This window comes from Phyllopteryx taeniolatus, chromosome 3, assembly GCF_024500385.1.
Source record: "Phyllopteryx taeniolatus isolate TA_2022b chromosome 3, UOR_Ptae_1.2, whole genome shotgun sequence".
In the NCBI taxonomy this organism is placed as follows: Eukaryota; Metazoa; Chordata; class Actinopteri; order Syngnathiformes; family Syngnathidae; genus Phyllopteryx; species Phyllopteryx taeniolatus.
Genome location: NC_084504.1, coordinates 8294431 through 8312513, shown reverse-complemented (window position 1 = coordinate 8312513; position 18083 = coordinate 8294431). Strand labels below are relative to the sequence as shown.

General features: G+C 41.4%; 1 protein-coding gene across 6 annotated transcripts in view; it reads right to left on the bottom strand.

Moving 5' to 3' along the window:
- Positions 1-18083, bottom strand: part of nf2a (NF2, moesin-ezrin-radixin like (MERLIN) tumor suppressor a) — a 70370-nt gene that overhangs the window by 43630 nt on the left and 8657 nt on the right. For all 6 annotated transcript variants that reach the window (XR_009787623.1, XM_061766815.1, XM_061766819.1 and 3 more), the window contains 3 exons: positions 15183-15266; positions 1086-1154; positions 917-999 (listed from right to left, as the gene is read on the bottom strand). Coding sequence is in view for 5 of the 6 variants with exons in the window: in XM_061766815.1 (XP_061622799.1) it covers positions 917-999; positions 1086-1154; positions 15183-15266 (236 nt within the window). In the remaining variant the exon portion in view is untranslated. The remainder of the gene's footprint in view (positions 1-916; positions 1000-1085; positions 1155-15182; positions 15267-18083) is intronic.

Sequence of the window (18083 nt, the reverse complement as noted above, 5' to 3'; positions counted from 1 at the left end):
AGTAAGGCTAGAAGTTTAGGGGCAGGGTTTAAATTATTTTACAATGGTGTAGATGGGAAGAGAAATGGAGTTGGGGTTATTTTAAAGGAAGAGTTAGCTATGAATGTCTTGGAGGTGAAAATAGTATCAGACTGCGTGATGAGGCTGAAACTTGAAATTGAGGGTGTTAAGTACAGTATAATGTGATTCGTAGCTATGCCCCACAGGTAGGATGTGACTTAGAGGTGAAAGAGAAATTCTGAAAGGAGAGGAATGAAGATTAGCCGAAGTAAAACAGAATATATGTGCATGAATGAGAGAGGTGGAGGGGGAAGAGTTAGGCTGTAGGGTCAACCGTCCAGAGCAATGGTGAGTGTGGTAAAGAAGTGAAGAAACAGGTCCACACAGGTTGGAACGGGTGGAGGAAGGTGTCAGGTGTGTTATGTGACAGAAGAGTCTCTGCTAGGATGAAGGGCAAAGTTTATACAACAGTGGTGAGGCCAGCCATGATGTACGGTTTAGAGACAGTGGCACTGGAGAGACAACAGGAAACAGAGCTGGATGTGGCGGAAATGAAGATGTTGAGGTTCTTTCTGGGAGTGACCAGGTTAGAAAAGAGCTTATCAGAGGGACAGCCAATGTTCGATGTTTTGGAGACAAAGTTAGAGAGAGCAGACTTCAATGGTTTGGACACGTCCAGAGGACAGAGAGTAACTATATTGATAGAAGGACGATGAGGATGGAGCTGCCAGGCAAGAGAGCTAGAGGAAGACCAAAGAGAAGGTTGATGGATGTCGTGAGGGAAGACATGAGGGCAGTTGGTATTCGAGAGGAGAATGCAGGAGATAGGCTTACATGGAAAAGGATGACACGCTGTGGCGATCCCTAACAGGACAAACCAAAAGGAAAAGAAGAAGAAGCATGTGAGCACCCCTACCTCGTCCGACCCCTGTGTTCAGCATAACACACTGCGATCCTCTCCTCCCACATTTCTGCCGTCATCTGGTACAAGTTGATCACCTGCAATGCATGGGTGAAAATACTGCAGCTATCAGAGCTAATGTTGTGTCAGTCACAAGTGATGCAGACAGTAGCCAACCACTCACCCTTTTAGGCAGCAGCTCCTCCTGAGCCAAAAAGCCAGGCTTGTGAACGTTGGGGTTGTAGTCGCCATACTGTAAAATAATGTGGTTAAAATTGAATTGTGGGCTACGGTTGAACAGGAGCATTTCACAATGTTGTACTCCAGATTCAATGATGGACTTAAACCATATGGATGGCAAAAAAGCCACAGAACAGAAATGAGTGGCCCTAGTCTGGATTGAAGTCAAACCAGTAACTTTCCTCTTGCTGTCAACCATCTGAGTTATGACTTTCGGATTATCATTGTCCAGTGTGCAATCTGGTTCAAAGCTAGAACAAACTCTCTTCAAAATTCCTGCCAAAGACCATTTAGGCAGTTGCTCACAACAAATATGTATTTTCCCTAAGTAAAACTGTGAATTTTAACCACGTTTGGCAAATGCAGGCAGGAAATGAAAATGTGTGGCCCCAGTCTGGAATACATTGTGAATTCAAATCATGTGGGTGGAAAATGCATCCGGAGAATGAAAATATGAGTGGCCCAAGTTTGGAATAAATTGATTTCGTGGAAGACTACTGAGACGGGGGAGTAGACGGACTGTGAAACCAGTCATTTACCTCTTGCTTGAAGGCATCTTTACCCCCTGCCAATCAGATTATTGCTGCCAGTGTGTAATAATGATCACCTTTGCACCAAACTCTCTTCCTGTTACTTCCTTTTAAGATTCCTACCATAGCCTATTTAGGCAGCCAAACATAAAATTGTTTTTTGTCCATGTAAAATTGTGAATTTAGACCATGTGAGTGGCAAATTCATAAACAGAATGAAAAGGAGTGGTCAAGTTTGGAATAAAGGGATTTTTCAGAGGGCTACTTAGACGTTGTATAGGCGAGTCGAAACAGCAATTTTGCCTGTTGCTTGAAGGAAACTCTATCACCTGAGTTACAATAATACCGGTGATAATAATAATAATAATAATAATTATAATATTTCATTTTATTTAAAGGTGCCTTTCATGCCAATCAAGGTCACCGTACAAACATAGTTGAAAAAAATCAAGCAATACAATAAAAATAACAAAACATTCAACATTAAAATAAAAAATGGCAAATGATATGGAAAATGTTAATGTGAATCGGCAGTCCAGAATAGATTTGTCTTGAGTTTCGATTTGAAGAGGGTTAATGAGTAGGATGTGTTTCGAAGGTCCGGTGTTAGTGAGTTCCAAAGATGGGGGGCAGAGTGGCTGAAGCCTCTGTCCCCCACGGTGGACAGACGGGCAGAAGGGACGGTGAAGTGGATGGAGGACAAAGAACTGAGAGAGCGGGAGGGTATGGCAAGGTGAAGGGGGTCGGCAAGATATGGCAGGGCGAGGTTATTGATGGCCTTGAAGATGCAGCTCGGTGTTTTATATTGGATGACAGGGAGTCAGTTGAGATGTTGCAGAGCGGGAGTGATGTGGTAAGTGGAGGGTGTCCTTGTGATAATATGGGCGGCAGAGTTCTGGAGAAGCTGTAGTTTTTGCAGTGACTTGTGGGGGAGACCAAACAGGAGCATTGCAATAATCCAGGAGGGAAGTGACAAGACTATGAACAAGGACAGCAGCAGTGTGGGGGTCGAGGGATGGACACAGGCGATTGATGTTTCTTAAAGTGAAAGTACGTAGACCAGGTGATAATGTGTGATTATGTGTGCTTGGAAGGGAGGGGTAAACAGGGGAATTATCAAGTATAATGGAAAAACTGTCAATTTTGCCTAGCGTGGACTTGGTACCTATGAGTAAGATTTCAGTTTTTTCACTGTTCACAAAGTTGGATGAGATCCAGTGTTTGAGTTCAGAGAAGTAGTCAGTAAGGGAGTTATGCCATTCAGATTATTTTGCTGTCGAATCGACAAGATGGTTCAGAGCTAAATCAAACTCTCTTCCTCTTACTTAATTTTAAGATTTCTATCACAGCCCCTTTAGGTAGCCACACACATTAGTTATGCCTTTCAAATTATCACCCTCCCTCCTGCGTACTAAAATGTGTAACGTTTTAAGTGTCATGTGGCTGTGAAAAGATCATCATATCTGTCCTTTATCATCATATTCAAGCTCTTTAAAGCTAATGGATGAGATTTACATAGTCGGCGGTTCCCAGGCGGTTTAACGCCCAAGGGTCAAAGAGGCAAAGGGATGACAATTAGCAGTAATGTGGTCCTTTTTTAAAGATTATTTCACATTGACAGATAAACTGCAGCCATTGCCCTCACCAATTATCATCGTAAGCAAAGCAAAGCAAAGCATATTTATTTATATAGCGCATTTCAGACACAAGGTAACTCAATGTGCTTTACATGATTAAAAGCATTTAAAAACAAAGAAAAAAAAAAACCCAAAAAAAACCAAACAAAAAAAGCTTATAAACATTTAAAACAAGGAGAAAAAATACAATTAAAACAACGTACAGTGCAAGAAATATCATTTAAAAGGAGAAATGCTCTAAAAAGCATGGGGGGAAAAAGAAGAGTTTTTAACATGGACTTAAAAACATGCACAGTTGGGGCTGACGTCACTTCTGTTGGCAATTTATTCCATTTGTGTGCAGTGTAATAGCTAAATGCTGCTTCACCGTGTTTGCTTTGGACTCTGTGCTCCAATATTTGACTTGAGTCTGTCGATCTCAGAGCCCTACTGGGTATATATACCATTAGCATTTCATTCATGTATTCAGGACCTAAACCGTTTAGTGATTTATAGACCACGAGCAGAACTTTAAAATCTATTCTAAAGCTGACTGGAAGCCAGTGTAAAGACTTTAGAATTGGAGTAATATGCTCTGACCTCTTTGTTCTGGTCAGAACCCAAGCTGCAGCATTCTAAATGAGCTGCAGCTGTTTAACCCTGTTTTTGGGGAGTCCAGTCAGAAGACCATTACAATAGTCAAGTCTACTTAAGATAAAAACATGGATGTGCTTCTCCTGGTCTGCTTGACACATGCAAGCCTTCACTCTGGATAGGTTCTTCAGATGGTAGAAGGCAGTTTTAGTCAATGATTTGATATGACTGTTGAAAGTCAGGTCGGAATCTATCAGAACACCAAGGTTTCGGACTTTGTCTTTGGTTTTTAAAGAGAGTGACTCCAGGTATTTACTCACAGCAATCCTCTTTTCTTTATTGCCAAAAACAATTATCTCAATTTTGTTGTGGTTTAATTGAAGAAAATGTTGGCTCATCAGATATTTATCTGTTTTAGACAGTGACACAACACTTCGATTGAACTGTAGTCATCTGGCGACACTGCTAGATATAACTGTGTGTCATTTGTATAGCTATGATAGTCAAAATTAAAGTTCTGAAGAATTTGACCCGAGGGTAGCATATACAGGCTGAACCGGAGGGGTCCAAGAACTGACCCTTGAGGGACCCCATAGGTCATTGCCATTCGATGAGATTGAACACTTCCAATGGTTACAAAATAACTCCTTTCCTCCAGGTAGGACCTGGAGGAAAGGAGTCCATTTAAGGACTGTTCCATTTAGGACGTGTTCCTACCCACGTTTCTAACCTGTTCAGCTGTATATTATGATCTACCGTATAAAAAGCCGCACTGAGGTCCAACAAGACTAGTAGCAACCAACAACGTAATAAAATATCACAGAAACAAACAAAACAAAAAACAACCTGTTTGAAATGGAAATAGATAAAATGGAGATAGAGAAAGCAGAGCTTATCTTAGCAATCCTTTTATCCCAAATAAAAAACAAAAACAAACCTGCACTTATCGCCCTCAAAAAGGAAAAAAAAATCATCACTTGAAAGTGACTGTTTTATTGCAGATTAAGAATATGTCTTACATTATATATTTTTTAACAACCCTCCCAAGCAAAAAAAATCACATGTAATGTCTGACATTACAGTGGTGCCTTGAGTTTAATTCATTTTGTGAATGTCCTCGTAACTCAAAGAACTTGTCCATCAAGTAATCCTTCCTCATTGAAATGAATGGAAATGCCAATAATCAGTTCCAACATCACCCCAAATTTTTTGTAACATTTTTTTTTTAAATAACAACAAAAGCATTCTATGTTATTTTACGTTATAAATACAACACAATGACATAATTAAACAGAATGCAAATAATTTAAATTTGACACAATTTTTTGCTTCAATTCAATGGACATTTTGTATCTGGTATGTGCACCTTGGCCACCTGGGGGCAGTTATAATACAGAAATATGAATGTAGGGTTCACGCTGCCCGAATACTGGCCATTTTCGCCATACTGGCAAATCAAAATTACCTGTGTTAAAACTCAAAAGTCCTTCCTGATAAAAGTTAAAGTGAGCAAGCTCATTCTGCCATGTGTGAACGGTGTGAACGGTGTTAGCGGTTTAGTTTTCCCATCCGCTTCGTAAAATGCTTCAATCCGCTGTGCAACCGCTGTTGGCTAAGCAGTCAGGCTCACGGGCTTTCCCAGCTTCGGGGAGCAGTGCATGGGATAAGACAGGATCCGATGCCGCTTGGCACCAAATTGAAGCATGCATATTTATTATTGCGACGCACGTTTGAAGTGTCAATGTGTCCTGCAATTCACATTAGCTCTCGCAGCTGGCCAGCTGCCTTCTTCATCAAGTCACGAGCCGCTAATCCACTTTGATTGTCACGCTGAGCGGCTGCGGCACTGGCTAGAACCAGGGCGTAACTAGTTAGTCATTTGGGGCCCAAGGAAAACATAGTCACGGCCCCTCCAACCCATTATGTAATTTGTCCTGCTTTTGAAATCTGTTGCAATTATCCGACAGCTAAAGCCGACTAATATTTACCACCAAAAATCTGAATATTAATGTTTATCTTCAACTAAAAAGTTTGGATTTGAGAAAATTCTATATAAAGTCCTTAATATCCTTCTTGATGATTATCCAATAATAACAACTAAATCATCTCAACAGTTTGACTTTCATTGATAAGAACATTAATTAACATTTAACATAGTTTACCATTTGAACCGCTTTTATACGCACATCTTGGTGATGAAAAGCATCACTCGTATCACTCCACTTTATCTCTATATACTGACACTGACAGCGATGCAACTGCTACTGACAACAGCATCATGATACAGTATTACATTTTTACAAGGGATGAAGTTAATTCAATAAGTCAATATTCTAGTGTGATAAGTAAAATAAAGATTTCTTCTTCATATCATTCATCATAACATTTAGGCCTGGCCTACAGGAAAGTTGCTTATTTGTTGGCTATATGCAATGTTGTGTTGGTCATGCTCTAGAATAATATTTTTGTATGTTTAGTGAATAATGCTGAAGATAACAAATCTCCTTCTGATCGTTAAACCTTATCGGCTTAGTGCCCAGTGACGAGGACTGCCTAAATTTGGCTAAAGGTTTAGCCACATAAACACGTGATGTTGTGGCTAACTACACACAAGTGTGGCTAGGAGGTTTTATACTGTTTAGCCACATTGGCTAAGAGGTTTCATGACCCAGGGCCAACTCTGAATATATATAGAGACAGTATCAGCTCCTCAGTAAGCGGCAATAATATTAGCGGTTCTTTGCAGAGGATAAAGAATATAGGCCAGTGAGTATTGTTATATTATCTGTCTACATGTGTTGCTCCTGGCTTGAGTTAAAATATCTGTTGCTTAAAGGGGACAACACTGCGCCGTCTATGGCGTTTCTCATTATGTGTTAGCTTTAAGCAGGCGGACTAAAAGTTGTGTTTTTGTTTTTTTTAAATACACAACGTGTAATTCTCTTAGTTTGACAGTGAACTTCAACTGGGAGTGGGAATAAACAGCTTGAACTTCTTTTTTTGAAGAAGTGATCACTATCCACCAAACTGCTGCTTCTTGTGAAGTGAGTTGAGTTTACCGCCACCATCCAGCGCTCATATCTAAAATTTTTGCTCGCAAGTCAAAAGGAATGTATCCTGAAAAACTCATAAGTCGGATCAGTCATATCTCAAACCTCCTCTTAGCGTAATTCTACTGTATGGGTAGTATCAATACACTTTTATATGGGGGGAGGGGGGGGGAGCTATGTTTACTTGTTTCAAGAAATCTTCAGAGTAAAATTTACCTTTTCTACAGGAAGATAATTTTGCTTAAGTAACAGAGTCCTAATTTCCTTACTTTTCCACGTATTTTTCAAACCTAGTTTTTGCGGGGCATATGCGTTGGAAAACAGTGGATTAGTATGATCATTGTACCTTGAACGGTTGACTAGTCCAATTACTATTTTCTGCAGTATGCACAGCGGGAGCAGGTTTTTAATTTTCATTAGGGAGAAGGTTGCTGCTGACCACAGTTATCAATAATCGTTTACTGCAAAGAAATGAAGCATTATATGGATTTCAACAACAAGATGATGTAGTCTACAAACACTTCCACAAACACCACTCGAAGAGTGTTTGGAAATTCAGTCCGCGAAAACCGTTTCACTGAGCAACATGAAATTTAGGAGAAATGTCCATTATGAACGGACAGACAAGCTGTCTCAAGAAGCTATGCTTGAAAAGACATAGGAACTCGGCTATTTTTGTTTGAAGCGGCCATTTTAGGCTCATTTTCAGGGATTCTACAAAGATGAACTATTAGAGAGTTTGTGAAAAGTCAGCCCCCGAAGCCAATGTCACTTACCAGCATGTAATTTGGCAGGCATGTGAGTAGACCCACAAAAAGGTCTCAAGAAGCCATGTCAAAAAAGACAGGGAGGTTTGAAACAGCTATTTTGGTTTGAAACAGCCATTTTAAGGCCATTTTCAGGGGTCCTGCAGAGACGAACCCCAAAAGACTGAAAACTCAGTCCCCAACTTAGCAACATGAAATTTAGTAGACATGTCTATCATGAGTAGACTCACAAAAAAAGGCTCAAGTGGTCATTTTAGGGACATTCACTGGGGTCCTACAAAGACAAAATCTCCTACAAACAAATTTAAATCATGTATACTAGACAGATGGACAACCCTAAATTGAGAGGAGGAGTATGATAGCAAAGTTTAAGGTTTCGCCATAAAACATGACCAAACAGCTTTGTTTTGAAGGTAGCCCCTCCCCAAAGAGTCCCTCCATGGGCAAATTCTAGAAGAAGTGGAATGCTGGTGTACTTGTAATTGCCAATAAAGTGTAAGATGACACAGGAGTCATTGATTGCATGTTTTTCCCCTCCATTTTCTTCACATCCTCTCCTCAGCTCGTCACCTGTTGCCAAAAGCGCTAATGCGCCATGACCCGAGCCACATTGTGATTCCACACCTTCCCCTTACTTCCAATTACTGCAGACAACGTTAAGGGCGGTAATTGAGCCAGGGAGGACCGAAGCATGTCACGGGTTGACCATTTTCCAGGCTGTAATGTGGAGTTTGCCCAAGCTAAAAATAAAACTGAATATTGGACTTGTGACTGGAGGCGGCGACGTCTGAGCTCGGCGTCTCACTTCAGAACCCGTCGTCTCGCTTCCCACTCGGTCAGACTCGTTCAGCTCACGCTCGACCGGCCCTCTGCGTCAGAGAGACGATTCCCTCTGTATTTTCCTCCTGGAGCGGCTTTATCTCCAAAGTGCCCTGTCAAAATCCACTTGTGGCGCAGCTCGCTCTCAGAATACAAAACAGCAGGGAGAAGCCACTGCAGATCCATTGAGCCAGGATGAGCTCAAAAATCTACCATCTTATGTTACTTAGATGAGATTCTTTGACCAAATCTGCAAAATACTATGTAGGGCTAAAGCAAAACTTAATTCAGCCAATAACACACCCTAACTACCACCTTAAATTTCATGTTTGTCTTAAACGTTGACAACATAATTATGCATTTTTTCCCCCACAATTTAAATCAGTTCCCAGGTGTTTTAAAAACAAACCTATTGTTTTTCTTGTTGAAATTAGCCTGTTTTTAGTGGCCGCCCAATGTGTCATGCGACTAACTGATACCTCACCCTGTATATAGTAAATGCCAGCTACTGATGGGGGAAAGGGACTGAGCCATGCTGTAAACAGCGAAACAATGCGAGCAATTGACAAACCAACCAAAATTGTTTAGAATTGCCTACGACTTACAACCAACTTTTTTGTGAGTGGGGGAAATTTTTTTAATTACAAGTGAGCTTCAAATACGCTGCTGTTGAGTGAAGTGGGAAAAAAAATTGAGCAATTAAGATACTGTAATGCCCTCGCATGTAGGCAAGGAGAGTCATTGTCGCCGATGCATTTTCAGCCATTTAGGGAACCTGACAAGCAACCAAACACACAAATACAAAATGAAAACACTAGCAAACAGCTATAGTATGCCAAAAGTCACGTCCGGAAGTTCACACAAAGACTCATCGGCCATGTTTTTCATGTCACTCACTAGGCCACGCCCCCTCAACTTATCGACTGCCATTGAGGTCTACATTCGTCAACTCGAACGCAACTTTTTTTGGCACCAACTATATATTCGGCAAGTACATATTACAACGAGTAGGCAGGGAAAAGGGTCTTGCCCGGCTTGTCTGTGAAATTTTGATTTATAAAGCACTGTAATGACTAGTAGATCGAATTCTGTCAGTACAACTAAGTACCAAATCTGGTCAAATTCATCTGTACCATATTTTGGGACCTAAGCGCGCCCAATGTGACTGTGCGGACAGCCATAGTGGACGAGTTGGCTGATTTCCATGGCTCACTTGAACACATCAGTTCTGCGCAAGAGTGTAATGACGTCACTCATGCCTGACTTCACTCACGTTCACAACAAACCAGCGTGCATCGGACATATGGTGGAAAAGTAACGGAAACAGACATCACAATCCATATAGAGCAGATTAATATTCCACATGATGGGAGATTGAAGTTAAACCACAGCAGAAGCAGAGGAGAGGAATGTGGCCAGCACAGGTACGCAGCCAGGAGAGCAGCAGACTGGTCCAAGCGGCAGTGCTTCGTGGGGCACACCAGAAGGCTGGCCGATGCAGCCACACAGCCCAGAGGAGAGCCACACAAGTCCCACAACGGTGATTGGCACCGGCACCCACGATGCTAGCTTTTGGCTAATGACTGACGAAATAGTAGCAGCGGACCGCTGATAGCTGTTTAACCACAGTTTCGGGGTTGCAAAGTGTGACATCGAGCAAGCAGAGTCTAACGAATTAGTTTAAAGTCCGGCATTCATATGAGACAATCTTTAGTGAATCGATAAAACTCGGTACAAAATAGCGAAAACAGCTGAGGAGGCCATACATATGTTGTAATACTATTACTGTTTATCTTTCTTCCTTGTGCGGTTCATTGCAAAGAAATTTGCTTTGGATTTTGTATTTTATAGTACTTTATGTATTATTTGTCTTATACTTTATTATTTGGAAAATAGAGGAATAAACCTTGTTTGTCACTCACGATATATACCTTTATTTTCACTCCATCCTCTTTTGCTCATTTGTTTTACACTTGAGGTGTTGTTTTGTTATTTTTGTCAAAATTTATATATTGAAAAGTAAATGTTAAACCGAAAAATTTGGAGATTTTATTATCGGACAAATTATTTATCACCACATAAACTCACACAAAAGTACTGAAAATTGGTACCGTTGAGTACCAGTATCGATTCCTAGGTACCAGGAATTGGTACAGTACCGGGTCAAATGTGAAAGGGATCCGAAAATATGATGCAGTTCATGGATGAATGACGAACGCCATGTAAAAAAAAAACCCCACTGACATTCAACTTGAGCCCTGCAATGAGCCTGCGTGTTTCTTATTTTGCCATCAAAAGCCCTTTCTCAGTCTTATTTTTGTTGCCTTATAGTTTGAGGTGTCAAAAAATCCACAAAATATCTGTGTCAAAGTCACTGTTCAGCTTCACTTATCTTTTCACAAGAAGCTTGTTTTCTCCACTTGTTGGTCAGAAAGCGGAAAGTGGAAACCAATACATTTATACTGCTGATTACGTAAGAACGGAAAAACCTCAAACAACAACAACAATTCTGGTGAAAGAAGAGCGTTTACTCTTTGTTTTGGTAGGTTCAGTGTTTATATTGTCAGACCACAATATTCTGTGGCTCTTGAAATATCAGTCAAAATGCTCTAAAATGGACAGCAAGATTGGAAGCTGTGCTTTGAAAACAGCTGCCAGTCAATGAGTTGACAAAGCCAGAACCTTTCCAACTACCATCAATTTTTGGTTCACCCTTCTGTTGCGGCATCATACAAAAAAGCCAAAGAAAATGCTTAACAAACCTATCTGCTGGTGCGACAGCGTGTGCATTTTGCTCGGCGTGGCTTTTTACAACCTTCTGTGAGTTATGCGCCATTTTGTGCTCCGACAGGAACCCGATTTAAGGGCCTGTCGTGCCACGAAGATAAAACTCCTTCAAAGAGTCTCGGAACACACTTGACAACGTCTCCGGGCTTGCATAATGATGAGCGAGCGCCAGCCAAGGCTAGCAAATCAAATGAGGTTCATTCTAGCACATGCCCAAACAAGAATCTGTCTATAGAAAACTTATTAAACGACTCTAATCAAAGCCGATTGCTTCTTAAAACAAAACAGAGTGTAGAGCCCACACGTTTTGCTGAATGCTGACTGTGGGCAGCACACAGCTTATGTGGCTTTTTTCCTGATCCGCACTGCAGCTTCTCTCGGGCTATTAGATTGGCAAGGAGGTGGAGGGGTTAGGGGGGCTAGCGAGGGGAAAGCCTCTTGGGGGTCCTTACCAACCCGGAAGGTAGCACTCCTCTCCGGACCATGTCCAACTGTCAAAAAGGCTCTCTTTCTGTCAACTTAAGCGAGACAGGCTCACTCAAGCCCAACGTCTCTGATTCTGATCGCCTGAAGGCTCTCTTGTGGAGGGATTTCTGCAAGCTGTTCTTGTACATTGGCAATTTTCGGGATTTGAAGATCAATCGATTACCATACCAGAGCTTGCCAAAGTTGGCGGGGTGTGACTGAAACAATGAGACGAAGGTGAGACGATGTGAAGATTGTCAAGAGGTGACGATGTAAAGTTTAGTTAACAGGAGTCTTTTAATCATTTATTGAGCGTGGGTAGTATACCGCAATTTAAAAAAAAAAAAATCATGGTTTCAAAATGGCTAAAAATTTCCATCAGTGGTACGAGACGCTTTTTTTTTTTTTTTTTTTCATAAGTCGTCAGTCCAGGCAAAGTGATTCAACCCCTCCCCTCTTAAACCCTTTCATTGTTGGTGCGAACAGTCAGTCCGTCCTATGACTTTTGCCCTTGTCAAAAATGTTGGCTCTTTTGGTAAATTTTTGGTAACACGGCTTGGTAGAGAAAGGATATGTGAAACATGCTTATGAAAAGTGGCTACTAAACGAGGCAATACTTCCAATAAAATATCACATTTATGACAGCACCATCTGTCACACTTTGACAAATTCAAGGAAACATTGCTATATTAATACAACTATCTTGAAATGAAGTTGTTAGCATGTCTACTATTGGTGAAATAAATACTAAAGGCTCGCTACTGAGGCAGATAACTAGAGAACTAGCATGGCTAACATCTGTTCATTTACGCTCTGACGTTACTTCACAAAGTGGAGAGTGGCAGTAAAGTAGCTAATCATTTTACTGTGGTAATAGATTTGGATTTTATTTAGACGAATTTACTTGCTCATTTTCTTTTCACATTTACTATTGTACCTCTGGAGAATGTTTCATGTTTAATGAGAAAAGGTTATGTACCCAAACATTTTCAAATAATACATTTAGACCTGTAATTGCAACACCGTAATACCATGCAACCAAGATATTTTTGCTCACAGTTATCATACCATCAGAATCTGATAAGCCAAAGGGCTTAGTTTGTGTTTTTTCACTGTGCTTCAAATATGGTCGCAATTGGACAAAATCTCTTAACTGTAGTTTTTTTTTTTTTTTTTTTGAAAGGACCTCTACAAAATGAAAGTCAAGTTAATTTGTAAAGCCCTTAATCACAAAAGAGGAGACTTCCTGTGTCTTTTCAACTGCGTTTATAAATAGCACGTATGAAAGTCGATGATGACGGCAGTTCGGGCTAGGGTTAAGGATGGATGGATGATGAATATTTTCCATTAGTGTAAACATTTTTAAAATGCCAGGAACAAAAATGATCCCCACCTACTGTATCCTCTATTCGGCAATGCATTTTTGGTGCGTCTGTAGGATATAAGGCAGTGGTTCTTAAACTTGTAGGCAATTTGAACCCCGCAAGTTTTATAAGCGCATTCACGGAACCCTTCGTAATTGGGGGAAAGTTTTAAATTTTTTTCCCAATTCAAAACAGGTACACGATATTTTATTCATTCATCTTCCGTTCTGCTCATCCTCACTAGGGTCGCGGGCGTGCTAGAGCCCATCCCAGCTATCTTGGGGCGAGAGGCGGGGTACACCCTGCACTGGTCGCCAGCCAATCGCAGGGCACATAGAAACAAACAACCATTCACACTCACATTCACACCTACGGGCAATTTAGAGTCTTCAATTAACCTATCCTGCATGTTTTTGGGATGTGGGAGGAAACCGGAGTACCTGGAGAAAACCCATGCAGGTACAGGGAGAACATGCAAACTCCACACAAGCAGGGCCGGATTGGAACCCAGGTCCTCAGAACTGTGAGGCGGATGTGCTAACCAGTCGTCCACCGTGCCGCGCTATATTTTATTTGTGTACAAAATTAACCACCCATCCGTTGTACACAAAATAACTTGAAAGAAAAAAAAAACAGCCAAACATGAATTTCAAACAAAAAACTAAAACGTAATTCAATTTAATAAAAATTTACTGTAAATGCATGTGAATTTTGCTGTTGCTTTTAACCTTGGCCACTCATACCATTTTCACAACAAAGCCAGTTCCTTTTTGGTTTTATGTCTACAATTTTCGAAAATTATTTTTCGCTAAGATACATCCGGTGCAAGGTTGGTTGGAGGTGGTTGAAGTAGCATGGATGTTTTTCCCACGTGTCAGTGTATTGTTTTCATGGATATATACAATAGATAGATTCAACACGGCCCTTTGAGCTGCATGCTAATGGCGTAGCTAAGCTAGTAAAGGCAAAGTGTGTGGAGTTTGCATGTTCTCCCCGTGCCTGCATGGGTTTTCTCCCACATCCCAAAAACATGCATGCTCGGTTAATTGACGACTCTAAATTGCCCGTAGGTGTGAATGTGAGTGCGAATGGTTGTTTGTTTGTATGTGCCCTGCGATTGGCTGGGAACCGGTTCAGGGTGTACCCTGCCTCCTGCCCGATGTTAGCTGGAATAGGCTCCAGCACGCCCGCGACCCTAGTGAGGAGAAGCGGCTCAGAAAATGGATGGATGGATGGAAAGACCTGAAAATGGCTGCCCACCAACGTTCACCATCCAACCTGACAGAACTGGAGAGGATCTGCAAGGAGGAATGGCAGATGATCTCCAAATCCAGGTTGTTGCATCATTCCCAAAAAGACTCATGACTGTATTAGCTCAAAAGGGTGCTTCTACTAAATACTGAGCAAAGGGTCTGAATACTTATGGCTGTGTGATATTTCAGTTTTTCTTTTTTTAAAAATCTTTTTCAACAATTCCGTTTTTTTTCTGTCAATACGGGGTGCTATGTGCACATTAATGAGGGGAAAAATGAACTGCATGATTTTAGCAAATGGCTGCAATATAAAAAGAGTGAAAAATTTAAGGGGGTCGGAATACTTTCCGTACCCCCTGTACATACATCCAATTCACAAGCACTTGGTTTTAGGTAAATAAAAAAAAACATAGCTTTTATGCACTTGCTGGCATCCCCAAAATTATTGGCGCGATAGATAGACTGCGCATATGCAACTTGTTTCCCATCACACGGGGAGTTTAAATAACTCAATCGTAAGCACTCACGTTCTCTAAATGCCAACTATCCAGGGTTAGTTTGCCTCTTCCACTGACACTTCAAATTCTATCACTTCAAGCTTCATTTTGCACTTACGGTGCTCTCCCAATTTTCCCATGATGAAAACCATTAGAGCTACCTAAAGTACAAAACCCTTTTTTAAATACTACGGTCCCTACCACTTTTACACCAGTTGCCAACTGCACTGTAATCTGTTAGTCAACACGATCTTATTAAATCAGGCCATCAGAGAGTAAAGGTCCAAAGCGATCCTGACCTTAGCATGTACGGCGTAGGAGGCCAACAGCACAGAAGCTTCTGGAGGACAGTGGATCTCCTCCTCCAGGATCTTCTTCTTCACCTGTGGAGTGATTTAAAAATAAATCAGCACTGACAACCCATTGCAGGGGTGTCCAAAAATGTTTCCACTGAGGGCCACATAGAGAAAACTGGTAGAAAGAGAGGGGCAACTTCACCTTGTGTTTAGGAAACGTGTTAAAACCAATTCAATATGTTGTAAGTTAACATATGCCAAGCAGTTAAAATATTAAAAGAACAGTTAAAATCAGCTTGGTTTTATCGATGACAAAGCAAGAAAGGTATTAGTATTCAGGGCCCCTAACTTACCATTTCAGGGGCCCAAGCAGAAAATTTAGGGGCGCACACTAAATTGACTTGCAAAGCAAATATTCCTCTCATTTTGACAGTATTACTGATAATACGCAGCCAACTCATCCCAAAAACTGAATTTCCTGCCTTTTTTCATCACAAACGTTTCGTCACAAAACTAGTCACACTCATTATCAGGATTTGTCTCTTCTGTAGAGGTGCAACAATTAATCGACAACTAATCGAGCATCAAATTAACAACAACTATTTTGAAAATCGCTTAATCGTTTAGAGATTTTGTTTAACTTAAAATTGTCCAAATCCTCGGAATTTCAGCCTCTGATGAAAATTACAAGCTTCTCTCATCTTTTTAAGTGGGAGAACTTGCACAAATGGTGGCTGACTAAATACTTTTTTGCCCCACTGTACACTGTATGATCCCTGACTTTTGAGTGTGTATAGCTTTAAAAAGTAGGGCCTGCCCTGGTGAGTGACGTGGGTGTCAGCGAATAAAAAAAGAGTTGGCTGACTTTCTGATGTGGGCCCAGTTTAATTTCATTATTAGAATACATTGTGGGCCAATAATAAAAATTTGCAGTGGGCCACAAATAGTCCCAGATTGGACTTTGGGCACCGGTGCACTATTTGGTATGCATGATGCCACCTTCCTTTCCCCACACAACCTGGAATAATAATATTCGAACAGAACAATTCCAAAAATTGTGATACGTTCTGTAATTTCCCAATTAGTGGTGGTGAGCCTGAGGAACTATCCACATAAATATTAATGGCGTGAATGTTTTATTAAAGATGGAAATCAGAGAAATACATACAGGGAATGATGACATCTCCTTCATATGAATACATCCATCCATTTTCCCTACCGCTTATACTCACACGGGTCGCGGGTGTGCTGGAGCCTATCCCAGCTGACTATGGTCGAGAGGCAGGGTACACCCTGAAGTGGTCGTCAGCCAATCGCAGGGCACATATAAACAAACAACCATTTGCACTCACATTCGCACCTATGGGCAATTTAGAGTCTGCAATTAACCCACCATGCGTGTTTTTGGGATGTGGGAGGAAACCGGAGGACCCGTAGAAAACCCACGCAGGCACGGGGAGAACATTCAAACTCCACACAGGCGAGGCCCGATTTGAACACGAGCCCTCAGAACTTTAAGGTAGATGTGCTAACCAGAAGAAGAGAGAGAAAGAGAGAGAGAGAGCGAGAGAGAGAGAGAGAGAGAGAGAAAGTAATGGATGGAGTGAGCGAGCGCGTGAGCGCACCCGCGTGCGTGCGTTTTGTGATTCGTTCCGGTTGACGTATGACGCTTGTGGCTAAAAGCTAATCCTGCTGTCACGCCTGATGTTGGTGTGGCAGGAATTAACGGCGTAACACGGAGCCCTCGCTCATCCTCTTTTCTTTTCTTCCGTCCTGAATAAATAAATGAAGTGTTGCCGACGGGCGGCTGAAAAGCTATACAGGTGTCCCTCTCTACTCGAACTAATCAGGCTCAGTGGGCAGGACGGGGCGTGGGACTCCCATGGAGAATATGTTATTAACGGAACCAATAACACAGCCCGTAAAGCCTAATTGGTCAGTGATGAAATAAAGGGGCACACAGGGAGGGCAAACGGTGACATTACACCAGAGAGGCTGCTGCAGCTTCTGGTGATCCACTTCATACGTTGACTCGCACTTGGACACGCACGACGAGGCGGGAAACATGTTGAAAAGTACGGCGGGCGGGGGGGGGGGGGGGGGGAAGTCAGACTGAAGCTTGCCCCCCTGCGGGCCAAAGAAGCAATTGTTAGCGATAATAAAAATAAATGAGTCATTTCCAGACCATTTGATCAATTACGGTAAAGACATGGCCCACTAAATTTCCTTTTGAAAATCCATTAATTTCACTGATATGAGTGTTAAAATTATTGGCAGTTGTTAATCCATCAAATGGTCATTGTGTCTATCTATCCATCCAATTTCCGTATCGCTTATCCTCACTAGGGTCGCGGGTGTGGTGGAGCCTATCCCAGCTGACTGAAATGGTCAAACAACCATTCGCACTCACATTCACACCTCCAGACAATTTAGTCTTCAATTAACCTACCATACACGTTTTTGGGATATAGGAGGAAACCGGAGTACCCGGAGAAAACCCACGCAGGCACGGAGAGAATATGCAAACTCCACACAGTGGAGGCCGGATTTGAACCCAGGAGCTCAGAACTGTGAGGCAGATGTGCTAATAAGTGTCGCCTTATTGTTTCTAAGGGAGAAAAAAAGTTTTCTAGAGTAATTTTTTTTTTTTACTCTTAATGCCAAAAAGGCTTTACTGTTATGTGTCCAAAATAAAGTTTCATGACTTGCAACATATTTTCTGAAGATGCAAATTAAATATTTAGATATAATGGATTTTTCTTTTCCTTTCCTTTTTCAAATTCATCATAGGCTATGTTCACACTACAGGTCAATTCAGATGTTCTTTTCCCAATGTCACAAGTATCAGAATTTTTTTATGTCAGTGTGAACAGTACAATTCAGATTTTTTTCATATCCGACCCA